Source organism: Hoplias malabaricus, chromosome 4 (genome assembly GCF_029633855.1).
Source record: "Hoplias malabaricus isolate fHopMal1 chromosome 4, fHopMal1.hap1, whole genome shotgun sequence".
Lineage (NCBI taxonomy): Eukaryota > Metazoa > Chordata > Actinopteri > Characiformes > Erythrinidae > Hoplias > Hoplias malabaricus.
Window position 1 is genome coordinate 56389666 of NC_089803.1, and position 25674 is coordinate 56415339.

General features: G+C 40.2%; 1 protein-coding gene across 3 annotated transcripts in view; it reads left to right on the top strand.

The window, feature by feature from the left end:
• The first annotated feature begins 15009 nt into the window (after positions 1 to 15009).
• Positions 15010 to 25674, top strand: part of dock4b (dedicator of cytokinesis 4b) — a 156178-nt gene continuing 145513 nt past the window's right edge. For all 3 annotated transcript variants that reach the window (XM_066666918.1, XM_066666920.1, XM_066666919.1), the window contains exon 1: positions 15010 to 15142. In XM_066666918.1, the coding sequence (XP_066523015.1) occupies positions 15106 to 15142 (37 nt within the window). In that variant the 5' untranslated portion in view covers positions 15010 to 15105. The remainder of the gene's footprint in view (positions 15143 to 25674) is intronic.

Consider the following 25674-nt stretch of genomic DNA (forward strand, 5'->3'; position numbering starts at 1 on the left):
ATGATTATAATTTAATGGTTCTAAGAGAAAAAATATGCCTCCATTTTTGTAGATTGTATTACATCATTTGAACAAGGTGGCACGGTGGCGCAGCAGGTAGTGTTGCAGTCACACAGCTCCGGGGGCCTGGAGGTTGTGGGTTTGAGTCCAGCTCCAAGTGACTGTCTGTGAGGAGGTTGGTGTGTTCTCCCTGTGTCCACGTGGGTTTCCTCTGGGTACTCCTTTTTTCCTCCCACAGTCCAAAAACATACGTTGTTAGGTGGATTGGCGACTCAGAAGTTTGTCCATAGGTGTGAGTGTGTGTACCTAGCAGCAGGTATGCATTATAGTGCCACTGCTCTGATCAGTCAAAATGTGTGACTTTGCAGCTCTGCGCATACTCAGACCCAAATGTTTTAATATTCTCATGTCTTACCTGATAAATCTGTTTTTCTCCAGAGCATTACACAATCTTAGTTTACTGTTATGATTTGCTTGAGTGTTCCAAAGCTTTACATGGCGAATGAAATGTAAAAAATTATGAAACAATTTCTTATCAATGTAGTTATCTTATAATTTCTTTAATAAGGGGATTTAGGCTGTGCATATCTCTTGCTTATACTTCTGTAGGCAGCATTTTCTGATATACTATTTTCAGTTTATCAGAGTACCATAGCTACTGTATTATTTAAGCTACTGTATGTATAAAAGTAAACTACGGCAGCACATTTTGACAAGGTAGCACAACTCTTCAGAACACTGGTCCCAAAGGCCAGATGAATAAGAAGGGGTTCTGTCAGGAAGGGCATCCGGCATAAAAACTGTGCCTAATCAACGGTGCGGATCACAGTTGATTCGCTGTGATGACCCCAGGCAGGAGCAGCAGAAAGAAGAAGAAGAAGAAGTATTACATCAACTGACCACAGCAGCTGTCCTTCACATTGTGTGAAAAATTCATGATGAATGTACCCATAGAAATGCACCAAAATTGCTTGGAATAAGTTTTACATTAAAAGTTAAGAAAGTTTTTTCCTTCACCTATAAAATTACTATATTGGAGGTGCATGTTTTTTGGACTGTGAACATTTTTGTTTTAAATGTGCAAAAATAATTAAAGCTATAAAGTACATGGGATTTCATGCAAGACCTGGACTTTTAGCAGCAAAAATCAAAATCTGAGAGGGTGTTTGTATCTTCCTTATGCCAAAAGACAACTAAACCATAACCCTGCATTTACTAACCCTATGTTTATGCTAGAACGAGACAAGTCAAACCTTGGTGTCCTGCCTGTGATAGAGTTTAGGGATATGGGACAGCGTGTCTCTGAAATTGTTTTAAGGTAGAGAAAGTAGAGAAAATCTCAGCTTGATTTTTCACGCTTCCATCTGTGTCACATGCCACTTGCCACCTGTTTCTATGCCACCTTCTAATATGAACATGGTGTGTCTGAACTGTCAGTAAATGCTTAATGTATAAAATATATTGTGAGGTGTAAATACTTTTGCAACTGAAGTTTTTGAATTTTTAATCATTATCTTTGAAATGTGTATTAAATTATTAAGATCAGAATAAAAATACTTAACAGAAAACTGTTAATATTATATTTATCCAGTACAGAATACTCTGTGCCCTGCATTTAGCTGCTTATTAATAGATTTGAATTTGTCTTTCCTGAAAGCCCAGAGATTTGGCTGTGTGTTGCATATCTCCAGCATCAGAGTGTTGCTCCTGGTCAGCTTTCTAATTGAAAAGACTGTGATGAGGGAGCCAGACATTGTGAGATTTGGAGGCAAAGGCGAGTGACCCCTGCCTCCACCATACTGATCCTGTTTTCTCTTTCTAATAGCTAACAGCAGTCTGTCTCTACAAAACAAGCCTGAAATACACTACCGTGATTCCCTCCCAGTGTGTGATTTGTGTGGTATTCCATTCACTTCGTAACTCAGATGTTGGAGCTGGGAATGACGTTAACATGTTGACTGCCTTCCAGTTAAACATTCAGAAAACACTTTGCCCTAGGTTTTCGTTGTTAGCTGATTCGCTGTTAGCATTTGTTAGCAATACCAGTTCTTTACAGTGCATTATGTGATATGTTACACATCCAAGCACCATGGAAACACTACCACACTGACACTGATTTTACACATTGTTGATGCACTCTTGGATTCCAAACTCAGGTTTGTTGAGGCTCCCCTGATTAGGGTGTGATATGGGTGTGTTCCAGTTGACATTCCCTACTTGGGACTTAGATTGTAATTTACACAAGTGTTTTATGATATAGTGATGCAAATGTAGTGATACATATTTGGTGTTTTGTGTCATACATTGTCAAAAACCACATAAGCAATTAAATTTAAAGTGAAGTTTAATGTTTTCTGACTCCATTTTCCATATAGTTTAACGTGTGTAGCGTATACGCCCTACACAGTTATGTCCTAGAGAAGTTTTAAACGTTTCTTGATATCAGTACTACTGTTTAGGTCCTTATTTTCATCTTAATGAGTTAATTGTGCAGAAATTTAAGTGGAGTTCCTGTTTAATAGGCGAGTGTGCACAATGCAAATATTTGGGTAGGATTTCATGAATTACCATTAACTGAGTAGCTCCAGTACATAGCAAACTTCATTCATTCCTTCATTATCTGTAACCACTTATCCAACTCAAGGTCACGGTGGGTCCAGAGCCTACCTGGAATCATTGGGCGCAAGGTGGGAATACACCCTGGAGGGGGCACCAGTCCTTCACAGGGCAACACAGTCGCTAATCGACCTACCAACATGTGTTTTTGGACTGTGGGAGGAAACCGGAGCACCCGGAGGAAACCCACGCAGACACCGGGAGAACACACCAACTCCTCACAGACAGTCACCCGGAGCAGGAATCGAACCCACAACCACCAAGCCCCTGGAGCTGTGTGACTGCGACACTGCCTGCTGCGCCACCGTGTCACCCCCATAGCAAACTTTAGATGTTAAAATCTTTTTGGTTCTTTTGGTTGTGCTGAGGTCTAACAAAATGCTTTAATCCAAGTCTTCATTCAGCACTGCATATAGGAACACCTTTGCAGGAGGATTTTAGCAATATTAGAACACCACTTTGGGTAATTTTTTTAAATAAGCATATAATAACTCCCTTCAGTTTATCCATCTGTATGGTTGCCATGGTTTCCAGTGTGAAATGAGTATAATGTAAAAGTAAATTCTAATTTGAAACACAAGCCGATGCATGACCTCACTGGCTTCTTGTACCAGATTCTCCTATTTAAGCAAAATATGCAAAGCTTGTGTTAAATCAGAAACTACCAGCAGCTTTGAAAATCATGCGGAACTTGAGTGCAGAACACAGCACAAGCACAGCACTTTTTAATGAAACGCCACAGGCCTGGACTGTGCAATTTAGAAGTGTTAACCTACACTTAGGAATTCCTGCTAGTCATTGTTGTTCTCCCTTTTCTAAGCCTGCATGAGTAAGACCTTAAAGATACACTTGCCAGCTTGTTTTGCTCCAACATTCACTTGGTATGATGACCGTATCTGTATTGATGCCATGTTTCACAGGCATACACCCACTAATCAGAGCTTAAGGGTAGTTCAGCGTTTCTATAATGGCTGCCTTGTGGGCAGTTGGCATCGTTAAAGACTGGCATTGAGGATGCTTGTTTTTAGAAGTGTTTGTTATAAACTGGAATACTGTATCTTACAGGAGGCATATTGTACATCTTTTTCACAAGTTAACACAAATCTATTGGGTCTTAATGAAACTTCTGTGATATGCTTTGGAAAAATATCACAAGGATCCAAAAACACAGCACCATTCTCCCCCAGTCTAAACAGCCTTTGTCAGAACAACTGTTTCGGCTCAGTTCAGCATCAGTGCCCAGCAGTGAGGAGCAAGGGACCGAAGCTCTGTTTTTCAGACATTTTCAATTGGTTCAGTTGCTTCCAGGTTCAGGCTTTTGCTGTATTTAATCTTCACTCAGATTTCTCTGCACTTCTCATGGTTGATTTGCTCTGATTTACCTCATGTTTACACATAAATATGGGTCCAGCTCTGTGACAATCCATAAGAGTCTGCACTTGACAAAAGAACCAGAACGAATCAGATTGTCACATTTTGTATCATGTTTTCAGAGATAGGCATGTCACAAACAAACAAACAAACAAATATTTAAAAATTAAAAACCTTTAGAATTATCTTTAAGAGTGTGTAAGAGTCTGCATTCAAGCACAAGAGCATCACTGATGTCAGGTGCTAATGTTATATGATTAGCTCTAGATCACAAAAGGTACTAGCCATCAGATATTATTAGGAGTGTCTTTAAAACCTTGGCCATAGATTATAAGTAAAAGTTAAAAGATTATTAAAGATGCATTAATTAATGCATCAAATATAACGTTCTGTGTGGCATTGTGGTTCAGTCCCTACCTTGGGTTACTGTCTGTGAGGAATTTGGTGTCCTCCCCCCATGTTTGTGTGAGTTTCTTCTGGGTGCTCTGTTTTTCTCCCAGAGTCCAAAAACACATGTTGGTAGGTCATGTAAATGTGCAGAGCAAGTTCACCAGTGTTAAATCAACACTATTAGAGTTAAATTAACACTGTTAGTGTAATAATGTAACACTCGTCAACACTCTCATTGTTACGTTAACACTAATAATGTTGATTTAACACTAATAATGTTGATTTAACACTGGAGAATTTGCTGTGTGTGGATTTGTGTGTGTTACCGTATCCAGGTGGTGTTTCTGCCTTGTGCCCAATATGGTGGGTAGGCTCGAGACCTATGATAACATTGATCAGGATGTGGCTGTTACAGAAAATGAAGCAATTAATGATTACATTTGTGGGTGGCATGAGGGCGTAACAACTAGTGTTGCTGCCACATAGCTCCAGGGTCCTGGGGTCATGGGTCCAATATTTTTCTCTGTCTATGAGGTGTTTGGTGTGTGTCCCTCCCATGTGTTTCCTCTGGGTGCTCTGGCTTCCTCCCACAGTCCAAAAACACATGTTGGTAAGTTTATTGGGTGTTTGAAATTTTCCACTGGTGTGAATATGTGAGTGTGTGTGATGCCCTGCAATGGACTCCCGCTCTATCCAGTGTGTATTCTTACATTGTGCCCAAACATTATGTTTATGTCCAGGACCCACTTCAACTCTGAACAGAATTAAATGATAAAAATGTTGAATGAATGAATGCCTACACTTAACCTGGAGCACACTGGAGGTTGTGGGTTCAAGTCCCGCTCCGGGTCTGTGAGGTGTTTGGTTTGTTCTCCTTTCTAGATACAATCTACACTGCTCAGGATGCTCAGAACACTTAATCCACACACACTGGCAAGAAGTGGCAGCCAAACGCGCACAGTACTCTCAACCAAGACTTCATTGTGCACTAGGATTTCACCCAGGACAGAGCGCCAATCCATATCTGCGTATCTCCATATATCTCCCTGTGAAGGATTGGTGCCCCCTCCAGGGTGTGTTCCTGCCTTGCACCCAGTGATTCCAGGTAGGCTTCGGACCCACCGCGACCCTGAACTAGTTACAGACAATGAATGAATGAACAAACCAATATTACGGGAGGCTATATATGAGTAAGTGAATGTAAACAACAAATGTAGGTATAATTTTAGACAACATAATCAGGTAAAGCTGTAGATATGATCATGATTATGACAATGATTTTCGAGGCTCAACCAGAGCAGCAGAGTGAACTGAGTGTCTGCATAGTGGGCGTGTGGAGGTGTTTGTTGCCATGTGGTGGTTGGGCTGTTTACTGAGTGTGTTTTCCGCTGGATGACAGAATCTGTGGATTTTATGATGGCCATCTGCTCAAATACAGACCCTAAGGAGCTGCAGGTGGGAGGGCTCATCTTGCTTGTTTCTTTCTCTTTGTGACAAATAGTATTAGTCACATTGCATGATTTTGTTTTTTCACAGCTACTCCTAGTGTCATCTGAAGTCCCCAGCTCATTAGCCCAGAAATGTGAAATAACTGCAAAATAACTTTTGGGTGAAGCTTGTAGGCTGTTGTAGAAGCCTCAGCAATGACCTCCTCCCCCACTGGTGTGGAGATGAGGGTCTGACTGCGAAAAGGATTTGTGTCTGCGGTTCTCTGAGGTTTTTGAAAATCTTGTCATGCTCCGGTGCTGCTCTGCGTGAGGGACTCTGGGCAGACTTTGCCGCTGAGACAGATCAGACCACCCCCTGTCACCTGAGACATTCACAGACACACACACACACACACACACACACACACACACACACACACACACACACACACCAGTGAGGTGCATTGCTTGTCTGAAAATCTTTGCTGGAAGTTCCAAAGAAATCACAGAGGTTTGTTTACTGACCTTTTAAGAACCTTATGAGGACTGTGACTGTGAGAAGTGTGTGAACTGTTAAAATCCTTGGTAGAACCTTTCAGCTTTGAAAAACAGCCTTACAAACTTGTTCTAGGACTGTGTTTGCATGTGTTGGCTTGTTTAGCTCTGATTATTAAATAGTTATTAATTAGCGTGTAATAAATAGCGTGTAATTAAATAGGGGCGGCACTGTAGCACAGCAGGTAGTGTCACAGTCACACAGCTCCAGGGGCCTGGAGGTTGTGGGTTCGATTCCCGCTCCAGGTGAGTTTGGTAAGGAGTTTGGTGTGTTCTCTCTGTGTCCGCGTGGGTTTCCTCCCACAGTCTAAAAGCACACATTGGTAGATGGATTGGTGACTCAAAAGTGTCCGTAGGTGTGAGTGAATGTGTGTGTGTCTGTGTTGCCCTGTGAAGGACTGGCGCCCCCTCCAGGGTGTATTCCCGCCTTGCGCCCAATGATTACAGGTAGGCTCTGGACCCACCGTGACCCTGAACTGGATAACAGATAATGAATGAATGAACATTTAAATATGAAGGGCAACAGTGACCTGCTGTTTGTCAAGTAGTGAAGCCAAACCCATTTATACCGTTAAACCTCAAATTTTGCAAGGTGCTTTGTCTACGCCTGTCAACATTAAGCCAGTCAGATTTATCACATGTTTGTTGATACGTATAACCATATAATCACTAAGTTTAATGATTTAAATTCCAATAGCATGTCTATTTAGACATCAAAAGTGAAGTGTATGGGATTAAATAAACGTTAAGAGAATGTTTGCTCATCATTTGCTAGCTCTCGGGTCTGTTTGCACGCACTGTTTGTATGCAGCAATGGCTCTGTAAATGGGAAACAAATAAAGTGGCTAATTCTGAACTGGCTTGTGCTTTCTCTCTGTGCGTCACAGGCTCTGGCAGGGCCAAGAAACAGCATTGGGAGGTGTTTGGATGGTGGAGAGACCTCTGAAAGAAAATAGATGAAGCTGTTGCTCAATTCTGCTTCATAGATGGGTAATATTGAGTCATGTATTATTGAAGTTAAGGTGAAACCGATTCTGACTGATGCTAACTTTCCATGAAGGTATATGCAGACCACAGTGCTACAGAACAAAACAGCTCCAGTTACAAAGTGTTTCTCTGGTAATTCTATTGAGTAAAAAACTTAGGAAAGTTAAACTTTACCCACGCACAGTCAGCTTTGTACTCAAACATACGATACCGCATTAAAAGGTGCTGAGATTCTGAATGAAAACAAACTAATGTGTTTTACTGGGAAACCACTAGTTCTCCAGAATTTTATATGTTCCCTTTAATCATAATGTAATAATTATTCTTTACCTTGAAATTTTCAGTACGTTTTCTGACACTTTCACTATCAGGCAACAAAAGGTCACTGATGAACCCTTTTTATAAAGTCAGATTATAAACCATTGATAAACCTTTGTAAGGTTACATTATAAAGTGGTACCTAAAACTATTTAAGCAGGTACATCACCAGGACCAGGGTGGGGAGAGGGGGGGAAGGGGGGGGGCACTGCTTTTGTACACCTCTCTAAATCTCTCCTATCTTTAAATACTGAAATCTTGATTTTGTAGAACAGAATCCAAGCCTTTTAGATTTTGTCCCTCAATTTCCTTCATAAATACTCCATGCTGTCAGCGACTGCCACATCCTCATTTTTTATTTCACTGACAGACCGAAGGACTATTTCTATCTCAAGCAACTCAGCAGGAAATCGTCCTCATCTCTGATGTTAAAGGGGAAGTATGTATGGATTGCACATGTTAGCACACAGTATTCAGATGCCGGCCCGTATGTCTGCCACATTTAGATGTTTGGATGGTCACACAGAAGGGGGAACTGGCAAAAGATAACTGACAGATCTGCCCCCAACTTCTTACTCATCACCCTGCCTTATGTCAGCCTGCATGCCTTAAGTCTCTGAATTCTGAGATGTATGGAGTTTATGAGACCGGTGGCCAAGAAACTTGGACAGTGTTAATATTCAGTATATAAGTATATTCAGTAAACAAGTAAATATTCAAGACCTTGGACAGTGCATCTCTGTGATTCGTCCAAGGATTTGTCATAACACATTTGCATTTGTCGCTTGTCTACCGGTCTTTTGGTGCTTGGATCCTGCTGCTGAATTGTGGCAACAAATTGCTTGCCCCATTCTGTTTTAGTGTGCACAGAGGGTAAGTTGAGCAGCTGTCCACAACAATGTGGCCATATATTGTAAATACTACACAGTGCTTTTCTAATACATAGCATACAAGGAGCAACAAGGTCAAGTGTCAATAAATAATTCGCCCTGTATATGTACATTCAAACATGACATTTAACAAATATACGGGCTGTATTCCTACTCGTGTTTATGAGCTGATGAGAGTAATAAAGCCTATGTACTATGATCCCATGAAATCATGCCAGAAAGCAAATTTGAAACATCTCTATCATATTCATTCATTTATTCATTCTGATTTAACACCTTTAGTCTGCTACACTGTCAGATGAAATACAGTCTTCATCAATACAGAAGGAGCAGATGCGTTTGCCTTAAACCTCAATTACTTGACACCGTGGATCAATGGCTGCTGAAAGCTACAGCAATTCCAGTATGCTTTGATTATTGGCTGCTTTATTGCCTTCTGTAACAGAGCCGGCTTCAATCCAGTAGAACTGTATTGAGCAGGCTGGAGTATTGGTGTCTTAACTAGGAGGCTGGCGAAGTCCTGCCGAACAGGGGTAAGCTTGAAAGCCTCTGTGTGTTTAGTATGCATGGCTGGCTGTAGTTCGCCTCTTTTTGATAGCCCCAGTTCACTGCAGCTTGCTAACACGGTGGTCTGGCCTGCAATAAAGAGACGAGCCAGGGATTAATAGCGTGACATGTATGCATTGCATCTTGAATTTCATACCAGTGCACACAGTGTGATGCCTTTTACCTTCTGTTCTTCAGTTTCAGGTCTTTATAAAACCCCTATTACTGTAGTATTAGCATACACACACACACACACACACACACACACACACACACCCACACATATATATATATATATATATATATATATATATATATATATATATATATATATATCATCATCATCATTATCTGTAACCGCTTATCCAATTCAGGGTCGCGGTGGGTCCAGAGCCTACCTGGAATCATTGGGCGTAAGGCGGGAATACACCCTGGAGGGGGTGCCAGTCCTTCACAGGGCAACACAGACACACTCACACATTCACTCACACACTCACACCTACGGACACTTTTTTTTTTGAGTCGCCAATCCATCTACTAACGTGTGTTTTTTTTTGGACTATGGGAGGAAACCGGAGCACCCGGAGGAAACCCACGCGGACACGGGGAGAACACACCAACTCCTCACAGACAGTCACCCGGAGCGGGTGCGCCACAAAAATATTGGACACATTAATGAATAAAATGATATTTTTACACTTACGCTTTAGACCGCAGCAGGTAGTGTCGCGGTCACACAGCTCCAGGGACCTGGAGGTTGTGGGTTCGATTCCCGTTCCGGGTGACTGTCTGTGAGGAGTTTGGTGTGTTCTCCCCGTGTCCGCGTGGGTTTCCTCCGGGTGCGACTGTTTCCTCCCACGGTCCAAAAACACACATTAGTAGGTGGATTGGACCGCTCCAGGGTGTATTCCCACCTTGCGCCCAATGATTCCAGGTAGACTCTGGACCCACCGCGACCCTGAACTAGATAAACAGTTACAGATAACGAATGAATGAATGAATATATTACAATAATATTTGTATAATTACATCTTTGTAATATGTCTATATGTGTTTGCAACCAACCCTAGAAATGCACTGTGTAATGTTTACTTTGTAATATGAGTCAGACCATTCATGCTCATTTTAACATATTGTTGCTGTCCAATTAATGGTCAATGGAAGTGAATATAAAAAGATTTTATTACAAGTAATTTTAGAGCATTTCTTTTGGGTTATTCATCATGAAAGTTTCACACATCTGCTGTGTTCATATGATGAAGTAAACTAAAATGGACAAAAATGGAGAAACATGCATTTATTTGGGCAACTATGGTATATTTCCATTATTCTAACACCATTACATAATTGTTAAACCATTATTTATTTGACAATCTTATAATTATTTATTATTAATACTAGCATTATTACTTACTTATAGTAAAAACAGTAGTATTCCACATATCCCAAGCTTGTTCAGGAATTCACAGCACTCACATAGTTCACCCCTTCATGCCTAGGCTGTTAAGGATGAATTTGATGGGTGGAAGTGGATATGGTCAGCAAGCTCAGTCAAAGATCCTGAATCTTTTATTCTGTACGTCCCTACAGTATCAATGCTCTGCGTCTTCATGGAGAACATATGGTCAAGGCTGAGGCATCTTGAATTTTCCCCACTGCACTGGTAAAGAAAGTTCCCTGCTACTTTTCAGACTGTTCTGCTCATCCAAATTCCTCACACTGCTGATGTGTGAACTGCTCTCAAGGACTTTGAACTTGTGTTCTATGAACTGAAGAACTTGCTGTTTTGAAGTCTATATTCAATATCTGAAATCCACATGTTGACACACATAAAATAGGTAATGATTCATTCAAGAGCAAGAAACAATTGGTCAGTCAGCATCTGAAAATAAGAACACTGTGTCTCTGATTTAACTCTCTTGCTAATGGAGGTGGGTGGAGAGTGGAAATGAATTCAGGTGTGACTTATTATTTGATATCTATCCATTTTGGAATTCTTTCCACAACATATTATGCATCCAGGCGGCACGGTGGTGCAGCAAGTAGTGTCGTAGTCACACAGCTCCAGAAACCTGGAGTTTGTGGGTTCCATTCCCGCTCCGGGTGTCTGTCTGTGAGGAGTGTGGTGGGTTCTCCCTGTGTCCGCGTGGGTTTCCTCCGGGTGTCTGTCTGTGAGGAGTTGGTGTGTTCTCCCTGTGTCCACGTGGGTTTCCTCCGGGTGACTGTCTGTGAGGAGTTGTGTGTTCTCCCTGTGTCAGCGTGGGTTTCCTCCGGGTGCTCTGGTTTCCTCCCACAGTCCAAAAAACACACGTTGGTAGGTGGATTAGCGACTCGAAAGTGTCCGTAGGTGCGAGTGTGTGTGTTGCCCTGTGAAGGACTGGCACCCCCTCCAGGCTAGTTTAATCAATGTAGCCTTGCATATCAAGTGTTCAAAGACTGTTTTCATTTTGATTGTCGTTTTGCCTGCCACTGTAAAATTGTGGCTACTCACGCAGTGTCAATGGACAAGTCAGCACCCTTGCACTAAGTGTTCACTTCTTATATATGAGCTATCAGGTGCTCGCATTGAGTAGCGGTGCACAGAACAAGACCATTTGTGCTCTCTGGAACTCCTAGTGGACTTTCTGTGTAAGGTGCAAGTCTGCAAATCTGCAAGTCTAAAAGTCTGAAGATGTTGAATAAGATTTGACAGTTCTCTACACCCGCCCAACTCTCCATTATGACTAAGAGGCAATCTCCACTCTCTGTCCTGTCATCATTCCTTTCTGTTGCATAGAGTTATATTCCCAGTGCTCTGTGGACAGACACAGTGTGTGTGCTCATGCAGGTAGGATGTTTAATGGAGGTTATTCATGCATCATGCTCGATGTGCACAGCATGGGTTTCTCCTCTTTATCAAATTGTTGGGAATTGCTTTGAAGCAATACAATCACTCGAAAACCCATGTCCCAAATTACCCAGGACAGCAGCCCATAACTACAGTCAAGCTTTCCATAAACAAACACAAACTGTTCATCAATATAATGAGTATGACCTCAATTCTGGGACAGAATCAACAGCTGGTGTACACAATGACACAATAAGGATCATGTTATTACACAGGCTGCTTGATGAATGAGATGAAAGGGTATTTTCAAAACCCAGTACAATGATTCCAGGACTCACATTTCATTCTTCATAGGTTTTTCAGAGTTCACAATCTGGAGGATTAAATAACACAACAGATTCATGCTTTATCTACGTGGTTAACATGAAAATAAATATTACAAATTTCTACACATTAATTGTGCTGTAGAATTGATAAAATGCAAACTACACCAGAACAGCTGTGATATAAAACAATGCAGTAAAAAGGAAAATCTGTGATATATTCATTATTTTTTTTTTGTTTTTTTTGTTTATTGACAAATGTAGAATGAAAATATGTCCAATGTTTTCACTGACCAATTTGTGTTATGCAGATATAAACATATTTATAAGGGAATGACAGCAAAACACGTGAAGAAATTTGAGAGAGGCATGTTTCCATTGTGCACAGCACCTTCATTCATTCAATGATTCAACTTCTGTAACCACTTCATCCTGTTCTGGGTCATGAGCACCAGCCCTCTTGAAACCACTGGGTGAAAGGCAGGGACACACCCCTGTCAGGGCACCAGTTCATCACAGGGCATCAAACAGCCACCCAGTCAAAAACACATTCAAATTTGTTGACAGTTTTGCACAGCCCAGCCACCTTCTAGCATGTATTTTTGGACTGTTGGAAGAAACCAAAGCACCCAAGGGAAACACACTGTTTGCATTAATTGATAGAGAAGAGGGATTGGGACTGGAAGGTTGTGGGTTCAAGCATATTTTTGCCCATTCTATCTTGATACATTGTTTGCATTGTCATGCTGAAACAACCATGGACTTCCTAAGTAAACACGTTGCCTTGTCCCTTTAAAATCCCAATATCCCATCTCTATAACAATGGTACCTTCTCATGTTTGACAGTCACCCATGCGATCAGCACTGATGCACTCCCCATACCATGAGAGGTGTTGTTTTTTGCACATTTCAATAATAACAGTATGGATTAACCCTTTCATCCTTGGCTCATAGAACTCATTGTCTGTTTTTCCTTAAAACAAACTAAACCTTAGTTTGCAGCACAAGTTTACATTGTATTTCAGACCATCTGAGATAAGCTTTGGCCAGAGAAACCAGGAGTGTTCCTGCATAGAATTGATGTTTGGCATTCACTTTGCATAATGAAGTTTCAGGCTATAATATTTTTTGGCACAGTGGCACACTGTGCTGGCACCGGTTTTCTGAAGTCCTCCTGAGTCCATGTGGATATACTTATCACATTAGCATTGCTCAGTTTCTCATGAGCAATGTTTTTTTGAACTTTTTGACATTACTCTTTCAAGGTTTAGCACAAAGTGATGAGACACAATCCATCTTTGCTGCAAAGAATGATCCTTGGTTCAATGCTTTTTTATAACTTTTATGTTCACTTATCTTATGTTGGAATGTGTCAGTTGAATATCCTTTTGAACTTTTACTACTATCTTGCATCTGTCTCAATGTTTGGGAGTTTGTTTGTGTTTTAAATAAAATAAGTTTGTCACTGAAAACATTAGAAATATTTTCATTCTACCTTTGTCAATAAAAAGCTTCAGGGGATTTAACAGATCATATATTATTGTATTTACTGCATTAAAAAAGAAAACAACAATTATAGGGGGTTGTATTATAGTAACATGTACAATAAATAAGTTTTAAAAAAATGTGTAAATGTCCAAACGTGTCATTGTACATACAACAAAATGTGTCTTTCACATTTAACCCATCCGTGGAAGTGAACACACACACACACACACACACACACACACATCGGCATTGGGAGCAGTGAACACACATCTGTGATGGACAGCTATCCCCAGCACACAGGGAACAGATTGAAGGTTAGGTACCTTGGGTTTAGGGCAACTAGCTGTAGACTGAGGGTAGAGGATAGGACTGTTCCTTCACTCCCCTTGTCTCCAATTTTCCTGCCAGTCATGGGACTCGAACCAGCAACCTTCCGGGCAGTTCCAAGCCTGCTTCAAGTTTGTTCATTACTGAAGAAATTGTCCTTTTTATTTTTTTATTATTTATTTTTTTTCAAGAGCAGTTCAAGCAGGTGAGGGGTCATATTCCAGTTTCATTGGTTTTGTGAGGTTTACTAATGGGATCTTCATTATTAAATTTAAAGATATGTTTTAATATGTTCATCATCCTATTTTCTGCTATGCCAGTTCTGCTACAAGATAATTAAAAGGGAAGTGGAGGGGGTGAGAGGATTCTGACAGTGTTACTAACCGGGCAGTGGTGGTGTTTTGATTCATGCTGGTGATGATGACCAGTTCTTCACTTGAATGGAAGAGAAGGAAAATATATATTTTCTTATGAATTTTAATAAAAAATGTTTTGAGGTTATAGAACACTTGGTGGTCCAATTACACTAATAATATCTGAGACTAAAAAAACTCATGTTCTCACGTGTCAATTCTCTCAGTTCAAGTCATTCATGTAACTCGTGATATTATGGGCAAATTTAACACCAATGGAATTTAAAAAAATATGAATAAAAGATAACACATCTATTTTTTTGTTGCTGCACTGGAGTTGAATAAAACCTTTTCACAGAATGAATAATTGTTTTAAGTCATATTTACAGTTCATGAACATCAATATATTATAGATTTATTATTATATATTTATATTTTTAAGGTCTATCTATAGTATGAACCCCCCGCTGGCCCTTCCCCCCTCACGGTGTGTGGTACTACAACTCCCAGAATGCAGCGCGGCGGCGGCGGCGGCAGCGGCTTGTAGAGTCCGAAACAATGCCAGAGAGCGGAGTGTGAGGAGCGCACAGAGAGCGAGGAGAGAGAGAGAGTGAGAGAGGTAGCGGAGAAAGAGCTGCTCCTTGCCGGCCTGCCGCTCACCGCTCACCGCTCACACACACCGCAGTCATGTGGAGCCCTACGGAGCAGGAGAAATACGGAGTCGGTCAGTTTCTCTCCTCTTTCTAGCGGACACTTTTCACTGGAGTGTGAATGAACGCGAGCGAGCGAGCGTGTGTTTGTGAGCGTGCAGGGGGGAGAGAGGGAGTGTGTGTCCGCGCTGTTTAAAGCGGAGAGAGACAGAGAGGGAGTGTTGCTTACATCTGTGGTGGTAAACAATAATCAACGCATATTTAAACACTTTCTATCCGTACTTTGCTCTTCTTTTCTCTCTCCTCCAGTTTAAGTGTGGAGTTTCACCCTTAGTTTGTGTTTGGACGATCTCACGCACTCATTGAAATCACTGTGGAGTGTGTGGTTTTACTGCTTCACCGCCGCTCGGTTTGTTATTGTAACGTAGTAACGTTGTTTTTCTTGTTTTCCCAACAGTAAATACTTAAACCCTTTTTGAAAGATTAGACATCTGTGTACACTTATTTGAATCTCACTTTAATTGGTTGTTTTACACCATTCTTGTGTTCTCGGTCTCGGAGAAAGGTTCTCTCATGGAGATTATAACGTTTGCATTGTTTTTTTTGTGTCAAAACAGTTTCCATTCGCTTTTAAAATACCATTTTACGATTTCACGTTACCTTTACACCGGTTGTTGTGTTTGGTGTTTTTTAAAACCTGTGTCATTTGTATATGTAAATGAGCTGTGTTCTGATTGGGTGCGTTTATATTGAACCTTTTTCCAACAGCAACACTACATATAACTTCAGTATAATGGGCGGAGCTAAACCGTTGTAGATTCAATAACTGGATGTAGGCTATTTAAAGGTGATGGTTTGTGTAACTTCACCAAAACACAGAAATCAAAACAACATCAACAACAAAAAAGGATGTTTATTGCAGCTTAATTGCATCATAAAGAGCTGAGAGTGTTTTGTAACTTTAACTACATTAAAAAGGGAACATATAGGTTTCTGCATGGGCCCCATGCACGTCCGTGCTTTAGTACAGCAGTATCCTGAACATCCACCCACCACACTCAAACTACACTTTACCAGAAGCCTCTGAATGCAGGCTGGCCTAGATAGAAGGAAAACAACCGTAGGATAATATTATTGTTAAGTCGGGGGTTACGTCACACTCCTAGAGGTCCTGTAAGGTTAAGGGCCTGCTGGAATTAGCATTTTCCCTCATCTCTAACACCGAAATATGCCTGGGCATGAGCTAATGAATCAGATTTCTTAAATGACTCTGCGGTGCTGTCACTGTCTATCCTAATTTGGACTTTCATTCACATGAATTAAAGTAGAATTGGACCAATTTTTCAACATTTCTGTACAATTGTATGGTCAGAATATTAGCTCTACAGCAGGGGCTCATATCCTTTTTCACAATGTGTTAGGTGTTTTAAAAAAAAAACATTTTGAAATTGCTTAATGTTTAATAAAACCACTGTAAGGAGAAACTATGAAAAAAGATAAAAGATTTGTTGTATTAAAAATAATAATAACCTGCCTTACTGCTGAGCTGACTTTTTTATTATTATTTACAGGTTTCTTGCTTGCCCCGTTTCTGTTGTTGTCAGGTTCAAGATACAACAAAATAATAAACATGTTAAATTAAAGCTACCGCGTCTCTGTGGTGCAATCGGTTAGCGTGTTCAGCTGTTAACTGAAAGGTTGGTGGGGTTGCACGGTGGCGCAGCCACACAGCTCCAGGGGCCTGGAGGTTGTGGGTTCGATTCCCGCTCCGGGTGACTGTCTGTGAGAAGTTGGTGTGTTCTCCCTGTGTCCGCGTGGGTTTCCTCCGTGTGCTCCGTTTCCTCCCACAGTCCAAAAACACACGTTGGTAGGTGGATTAGCGACTCAAAAAAAAAGTGTCCGTAGGTGTGAGTGTGTGTGTGTTGCCCTGTGAAGGACTGGCGCCCCCTCCAGGGTGTATTCCCGCCTTGCGCCCAATGATTCCAGGTAGGCTCTGGACCCACCGCGACCCTGAACTGGATAAGCAGTTACAGATAATGAATGAATGAATGAATTAAAGCTTTTTGCATATCACTAATAACACGTTCCATTATCAAGGAATATGGCTGTAAAAAGCCAGGGTGGGAGCATATTTGGGGTTAGTTTATTAAGCCAAACTTTACATATTTCTACAACATTTACCTTGTTGTTTTGACAATGACACCTATTGCAGATGCTATTTTTTTTCACCCCGGCCTAGTTGGTCTATGTCAACAGTGAATGCTATATCAGTACACTAATCAGCTCTGCGATGCCTGAACATCGTTTTGCTTCAGTGTATGTTGCAGAACCCCTCTTGTGACACTGAGAGGTTTGAGACAACACTGTAACTCCTACCTACAAACCCCCTTTAATAGAGAAACTTTCTGAGTCAGTAATTTTCACAGTGGTGTTGAGAGAACAGAGAGTATATGTGGCCTGATGGCCAAGAAATATTTTTATGGTAATTGTGTTTTAAGCTAACACACAAGGACATGCAGCATCCTAAAATCAAATAGTCTCAAACGGTTTGTCATAGGTTGGTTTGTTCTAAGTGTTAGATAGTGAATCTATCAGCAGTACTGGAAAGAACATTCATCTCTAACCTTGCCTGCAATGCACCATTTCACATTAAACCACTCTGTTCACGTTTCAGGGACTGAATAATACAGAAATATTGTAAAATCGATAGAATTCTTCTGCATGTTTGATCTATTTTCATCAACTAGACCATGTCATTCTCATTTATGTGATGCTTCAGACAGAACCCAGCCTGTTCTGGAGGTGATAAATGAATGGTTTTTGATTCTGTAGCCCGTAGTGTGATGCTTCTGCTTGGCTGACAGATGTGTGAAATGTTTCCCCAGCGGCTTGTCTCATGGTGTGCTGTATTTTATTTGTTTATTTTTTTACCAAGTGGGCATTTCACTTGTTTTGTGCTCTTGCAATAGAAGCGTGTTTTTGTAAATTAGATCAGAGCTCGTCCTCCTTTCATTGACTTGATGCTTATCTTGTCTGCATGGGGCTTTTTAACGTGTTTTGCCAGTAAAGGTTCTACCTTTTGAGGTTGAACTTTTTCTTCTCTTTCCGGATTCTAACGCCTTGAAGCAAAGCCAAGTTCACGTTTGTCTCCACAGGGCTTGGAGATCAACATTGTTCTGGGTATGGTCAGATTCTTGTCAGCAGCGATATATGTTCAGGATTTTCTTCCCCTTGGTTATTTCCTTTAAGTCCTAATGTGGTTAATGCTACAGGTTTTTCCCTTGGTGTCACTTTACATCATCACATATTTATAACAGCGATCACAGGATTCCTTCAGTCAAGAGCCAGTCAGATACAGTGGTTTGTTGTTTTAGTGAACTCATCCTGCTGCGTCACGATTAGGTAGTCTCCTAACCACAGGGAAACCACTGGTCATTTCAGATCATTCCTGGTAGGAGAGAGTACAGAAGCAGAGTATTTTTGGAGCTGTAAATCTTTAAGTGATATAGTTTCTGTCAGAGAAAATCCAAAATAGGTCCAGTTTCTGCCAGGAAATGTTATTTTTTTGTAGTCACTCTGATTTTCTGCCGTTTCTTTTTTTTTTTTTAAAAAAAGGGAAATGGCATCTTAAAGATAGCTTTTACATTAACCATCTATTATGTCATATGATCTCTTGCCAAAGACAAAGATTTATGTTTCAGTGATTATCTGGAGGTAGAGGTGTTTGATGTTCCTATCAACAAAGGAAAGCCATACGGCTGTTGATGAAATATGAATAGACTATACTCGCAGCTGCTTTAACACTTCAGTTATCCCTGGATAGTGTTGATTCCTGCCTTTCAAATCGCTCAGAAGAGTGATTGATGTTCTGGCTCTTTAGGGAGGCTATATTGTTTGCCTACAATTAAAATTAGTGACGTGCAGTGATATTGGTATCATTCCTGTGTCTGAAAATAGCAGCGTTGAATAAAGGTGTAAATATTTACGTCTAATTGAAATTTTATTGAATTTTTGGAATGCTAATCCTGGAATTGTAATTACACATTATCTTGTGTATGTTCATACGCCCACAAATATGTGCATGAAAATGTAAGATACTGGCATCAGCCAGCACTTCCTTATTTTCTTATCTCTAGTGATCATGACCTTGTAGAAGGCTTTACCAACCTGTCAGAGATAGGCATTCATCTTTACAGCACACTGCATCAGTGTTTTGATCAGTCAAATCCTATGATATATTATGTTTATCATGATAAACTGTGATTATGTCACAGATAATTGTTGGCAGGAACTTCTTGTTGTCAGTGCATCTATTTCACTGATTAATTGCAAATATCAAAATAAAAATTGTACTGTTTGAATTTTCTAAACGTGGTTCTGATGATGAATTTGGAGAGCCACATAACAAATATTTAAAAGGTCTTCAGGAATCTTGATTGTTTATTCTTGCCTTATTGCTTACCCTTAAGTCAGTGTCTAATATATTGCTAAGCATATCACAAATTACTATGCTGCAGTATAATCTACCATTTTATCATACAGCTCCTGGCTTATGGCAGTTCTGCCATCATTTTGCCCACCTGTTTATAAGGAATGGACTCGGATGCATCACTGCTTTTGGCAAGGACATGCAGAAAGAAACAGAATGGTGTGTGTGTGTTTGGTTTAAATGGATGAGTGGAAATACCCAGCACATTTGTGGGAAGTGTTTTAGTTTTTTACTTCTCCTTTACCTTCTTATAACTGGAGATAAGCTGGAGGGAGCCCAGAATAGACAGAGCATGGAACATGACTAACCACCATGAGCGTGTGTCACTAGCCGGGATATGTTTGCTCTGAAGGCTTATTGCTTGACTTCTAAACGCTGGGTAGAAATGCGGCCCTCATTTGGTGCGATATTGCAGTCAGTCAAGCATGTTATTGCTCACCGTAATTTGGGAGCACAATTACTTCTTGACGTGCATCGCAGATTCTTTTTTTCCTCATGTGTGCGTGTGCTTACTTTTCAAAAACTGTTTAAGAATTTTAATGAACGTAATTTCCTTGAAGATGTCTGAGTGTCGGGTGAACATTTGTCAGTTCGTCTGTGCAACCTGAGAACTTACATGGCTGTCAGAATTTTGGCAAGACATAGCTTTTGAAAATGATTATCTTACTTTCTTTGTCACTTCATCATAACTTAATGTGAACGCTTACGATTGTGGGGAAATGCAGTTCTCTCTGGTTGTTTACATTCAGAAGCTCTGCATCTTTTACTGTGAAATGGTGTTGTTGAGGGAAAAAAACAACACCATTGTTTGTACGTTGCTGAAGTTTAACTTGCCTGTAAGTTTTTATTCACTGTTTGTATTGCCACAGAAACTAATTTGTAACTTGAGTTTATTTAGTTTTGTAGCATGTTGTGGTACTGCATCTGGAGACATTTTCACATTCCAAGTTATCCAAAACAGCAAATATAAGTCAATATTACTCACCAATGGAGCAGGAATACAGCAATATCCTCATCTTGGTTTGTGCGTTAAATGTTTGGAATTCTCTTCATTTTCTAAATAACTACAGATGCCTCTGAGATGAGCAGGGAGAGAAAGCCTAGCATAAAGCCTTTTGTACTCACACTGGGGCTTCATAAACAAATTGGACTGGTTTCAAACACACAAACAGACTGGAGAGGTAACAAATGCGAGGAAAGTGTTTTGATTACAATTATGCACATAGCCTTTAAGATATTACAGTCTTATCAGTTGTAAATGTATGCGCAATATGTATAAAATGTGAGATAAAGTAAAGCCATGAGAAAGAAAGCTATTAAGAGTTATAATAATAAATGCTGAGAGCACATAGGTTCCAAAAATTAGGAAACGGAAGCGGTTAAAAATCCGTGGACTGCATTTTACAATTGCATTTTGGTGTTCCACGAAAAAAGTATTCTAGTATTTTTAACCACTTCCGTTTCTTGGATTTTTGGAACCTTGGTGCTCTCCAGTTAACCAGCCCATGTTTCCACCAGTATAGATACAAACCAAGGATACATCATCAGCAGAGGGTGTTGCGAAGGGCTCGGTTCCAGATTTGCTGTGGCTGCATACAGCATTAGCCCCAGAGTTGTACATAAACAGACAGAGTCATGACAGGGTTATTGTTTATCCTTTGAGTTTAGAGCCATCCTGCTGAGCTTGTCAGTGTGTCTTGTGTTGCACTAACTATAGTCCCAAAAACACACAAAATAAGGAGTTCCTGATAAAAAAAGAGGAAAAAAAGGAGGCAGTTCCTGATAAGTTCTATTTAATTATTCATACAGTGTGAGTCAAAAGTCGCAGGACACCCTTTTATTTCTTTGATATGCCACATGACTACCTTCCCATTGGAAAAACTTGCCCTTAATCCAATTTGGCGGCTTTCAAGTTGGTGGTTATGTTCTGGACATAGCCTAAAAGATTGGCCCCCTCACTCATTACTTGCTGGGGTATTCAGATAAAAGGGTGTCCTGTGATTTTGACTCATCCTTTATGACATGCTGTAAATGACCCTGTTCAGTTCCACTGAATGATAACACTTTATTTGAAGAACTGAGCTTGACACTTTCATGGATGACCTCGTGGTATGCACTGAGGAACCAGCTCTTCTTTGGTTCCAGCTGGGAAAGGACTTTTCTCATTCACAAACCAATATATGTTGTTGGAGATCAGCCAAACGCTTCCAAATTAGGTTCATGAACGGGAACTTTTCTGGTTCCTCGTTGTTGGTAAAGCAATCAAATCAAACTGGAAATCTCCTAATAATGGAGCCAACTGAAAGCCCAATAAAAGATTCTTTAGAAATGACATTTGCCAAACAATCTGTATTATAACATAAAGCTCTAGTATATTCACTACATTTTATATATGTTTAAATCAGACGTCAGCTTTCTTATGTGCCCTTCAGTGGCTCATCATGTGAGCAATGAAATACTAGTTTATCATTCAGTAGAAAATACACTAACACTATTTAAAGCTTGTCAAACTGGAAACAGCATCTCCTTTCAATAGCAAGTAAAAGTGAGAACATTCACATTTCAAAAGGGGGCAAAATATCCACAAATATCTGAAAGGCAATGGTAATGTTTTATCATGGATGTTCCATTGGTAGAAAGAGTACCCTTGAATGCTCAGAACATGGCCTTGAGGTGGCGGGGGACCATGCTGTGACTGTGGGTCTCTCCTGCTGCTGCCCCTTGGGAGGGCAAAGAGGGGCAAAGGGGATGGCAGGGTGTGATTTGGACTCATTGTGTGTAGGCGGCCACCCTGAGCACTACCCTGTGGGATTAGCAGGTTGTTTGGCAGAGCTGTGGGCCATTCCTTCATTATGGAGCCTGTGCTGTAATGACTGGGGCCATGGGACTGCAGGAGGTGGGGCCCACTAACACCTTGGAGCATGTAATTGCTTCCTCATCCATGGGCCCCTCCCCCTTCACAGCACTGAAACAGTCATTTGGAGGCGATGCTGTTTTTTGGGGGTTGGGGGTGGGGTAGAGGGTCAATAGCTCAGTGCATCAAATGACTCAAGAAGCTGCTTGGGGTGGTGCTTTATTTTCCCATCTATCCTCGCCTGTGTATTTATCTCCATCCATGAAAAGGCCAATGAATAACTCAAGCACACTTTTGAGTGTCGAATGAGGTGACATTTTTGACACTTGAAAATTGTTCAAAGAGGTTCTTTTATTATTATTATTATTATTATTATTATTATTATTATCTTAAATAGAAGCTTATGCTTTAAAGTCTATTTTGTTTAACCTCAGATCACCCTTGCACTTTTGAAATGGTCATGGCCACGCTGTTAATAATGGCCTCTCTTGGGTGTTCTCCAGGACCAGTTTCAGGTAAACAGAGCACACTAGGAATTTGGAATGTGAAAAGAAGGGAAAGAAACATTTAAAATGCAATGTAATGGTCCATTTATGTTGATGACCGTTATCTGAACTTCCAAGTGGAGAATCACACATTATGCAGGCTAAATGACACACTTTCCGACTCAGTATGTGTGAAATGTTTGCCTTTTAGCTTGGTTAAATGTGTGAATCCCTTTGAAACCCCCAAACAACTTTTTTATTTTTGCAGGCAGTAACACCTGGGATATAACGTTCAAGGCCAAATAAGGAAAAAGCCTCATCTGACCTGCTGCGGGCCAGTACAATGTAATATTCATCCATCATATAAATCATCCATCAATAAACATCCATCATATCTTTAATTTCAGTTAATTTAAATTCCAATCATCCAATAAATATAAGTAATTAGTTTTTCAGCAGCAGAAAAAAAGCATAAAGCCTATGTTTAATGTAAAATTAAAGCATCAAAATGCAGTATATCAGGTGTTTTGGCTTATTAGAACCTTGAAGTGAACCTGTTTTGGTGTTTTGAATTTTTTGTACAATACACAAATTCTACTTGAGTGTTTTGTATATTGTTTAGCAAAGTTTAAATACAAAACAAAAAAATACATTCCTCAGAAATCACCATAATGCTCTCATCAAATCTTTCTGAGATTGGGTTTGGTGTTAATATACTAATGCGTGACTGCAACCTATCACTGGCAAACAGTGGCAAAATGTTACTATGGCAACGCACAACGCCTTGAGACAGAGAAGCTATGTTTTTAGCATTTTACCTCAATTGCGGTAGCGAATTCATAGATCAGTGGGCTTTACTGAGGATTTGATGTCTGTAATCAAGTTACCAGCATGAGGAAATTCGGAGCGAGCACAGGTTTAAATTGACTAGGCTTAAGTGCAAGTGTTCTCAGATTTAAAGAGAGGGTGGAGCCATGTTAGCCTTGTGATTTGTCAGGGTAAATCTCACACAGGTTTTCCCCATTTTAAGACCATTCTCCTTTCAAAGGAGAGCAATACTGGTGAAATACAGCAGACGAATAATAGACTTTGTCAAGATATTCATAAGAAATAATGTGTATGTTTACATTGTGGGTCCTGAGGAGCTAGATTGACTTAATTAAGCCCCTCCCGTATATGAACTCCAGAAAATCCAGAAAAAAAATCTGGAGTATCAGGTTTGGAGATGTCCCTGAGTGGTCTTTTCACACATGCAATGCACAGTGGGAGATTTTCAGGTGCCTTCTTGCAGTGGGAAATGTTCCTCGTGCTTGAGGCATGGGAGCTGCGCCTGTGCGACAAACGCAGAAGATACAGTTCAATTCTCCAGAACGTTAGCGGCTCCATTCACATGTGCTGACTCAGTCTTTACCCAGAGTCTTTATTAGGGTGCTAGGAGGATAAAGTCTGGAACAAATGTTATGGTTGTTGCCTTTGTGCCTCTGGGTAAAGTCTGGAACATTTCTGGGTTACCATGCATGTGTGAAAGGGGCTTTAGAAAGACTCAGATTTCGTGTCCCAGGGCTTTAAAAGTTGCAGTAAAACTTTAAGTAACATTTATCTGATGGAGTCCTGTAGTCTTAAAAATCATTTTAATAATTTGGGGAATTTTGTTGCTTTACTTCCTTATGCACGTGATTTATTGATTAAGTGTAATCTCCCTGGATATATTATAAATGAAAATAAATAAATAAATACGTAAGAGCTATTTTGGCCAGAAATTATGGTCTCACAGCATTTTATTTGGTGATATTAGAAAGCTATTAAAGGTGCAGGCTGCAGAGGAAACCAGACTTTCGGTGTGTAATTAAGAGAAAACAACCTGTTCAAATGAATTTCAACTCAGCAAGTGATGGCCACCATGTTTTTTAAGTTCCTAAATGTTGAAATCCAACAAGTTACTGTTATGACTGGATGTTATTCCTGTATCATAAGCTCCCCTCATTACCCTCTTATCAATGTCTAAAACTGGTGAGAGGTTAATAACATCATACATCAGAACTCAGCTGATTAACAGCATGCTTGTGGTGATGGAGGTGAGGAGGAGAAATATTAGCAACAGAAACTTATATTTAAACAGTCTTAAAGAAGTCAATGATTCACACAGGAACACACAGATGCAGAGGAAGGCTCTTCATTTCAGGTTTCGAGACAGCAGTGTTCTACTATGTTCTTTAGGAATCCTAAGCTGGCTATTCTGACCTGACCTGCCAACCCCAGTGACCTTAAAGCCATTGGTCAGAAATATCAGTGAGATCGTGCGTGGGCGAGTTGCAAACATTTACAAATGAGGGCTGTGCTGCGTAGACCTTGAAATTTTTGTCCGAACCAATGGTGACCCCATTATTGATGACACAACTACCTGATTCTATTGCTAATGGTCACAAATTATAACTTAAGCTAGTCATTTTTGGAGTCTTTATGGTTTTAAATCATTATAAATGACCTGATTCACTCTCTTGCTTCCAAGCTGTTTATAAATATCTTGTTGATAAAAATGTAGTTATTTTTTGTAACTCCAGGGATGACCTAGATGTGAATAAATGTACTTCAGTCTGCTATATTTTGTTTATATATATACATTAGGTTTGGCCTTTTATCTTGTTACATCAAGCCATGTTGATATTAAAATGATTTATTTATTGACTAGGTACTATGTTCTAATTGGAACAGTATTTATAATATTGTGAATTTTACTGTCAGTGTACACAGTACAACACAATTGTGCCTCCGCATTTT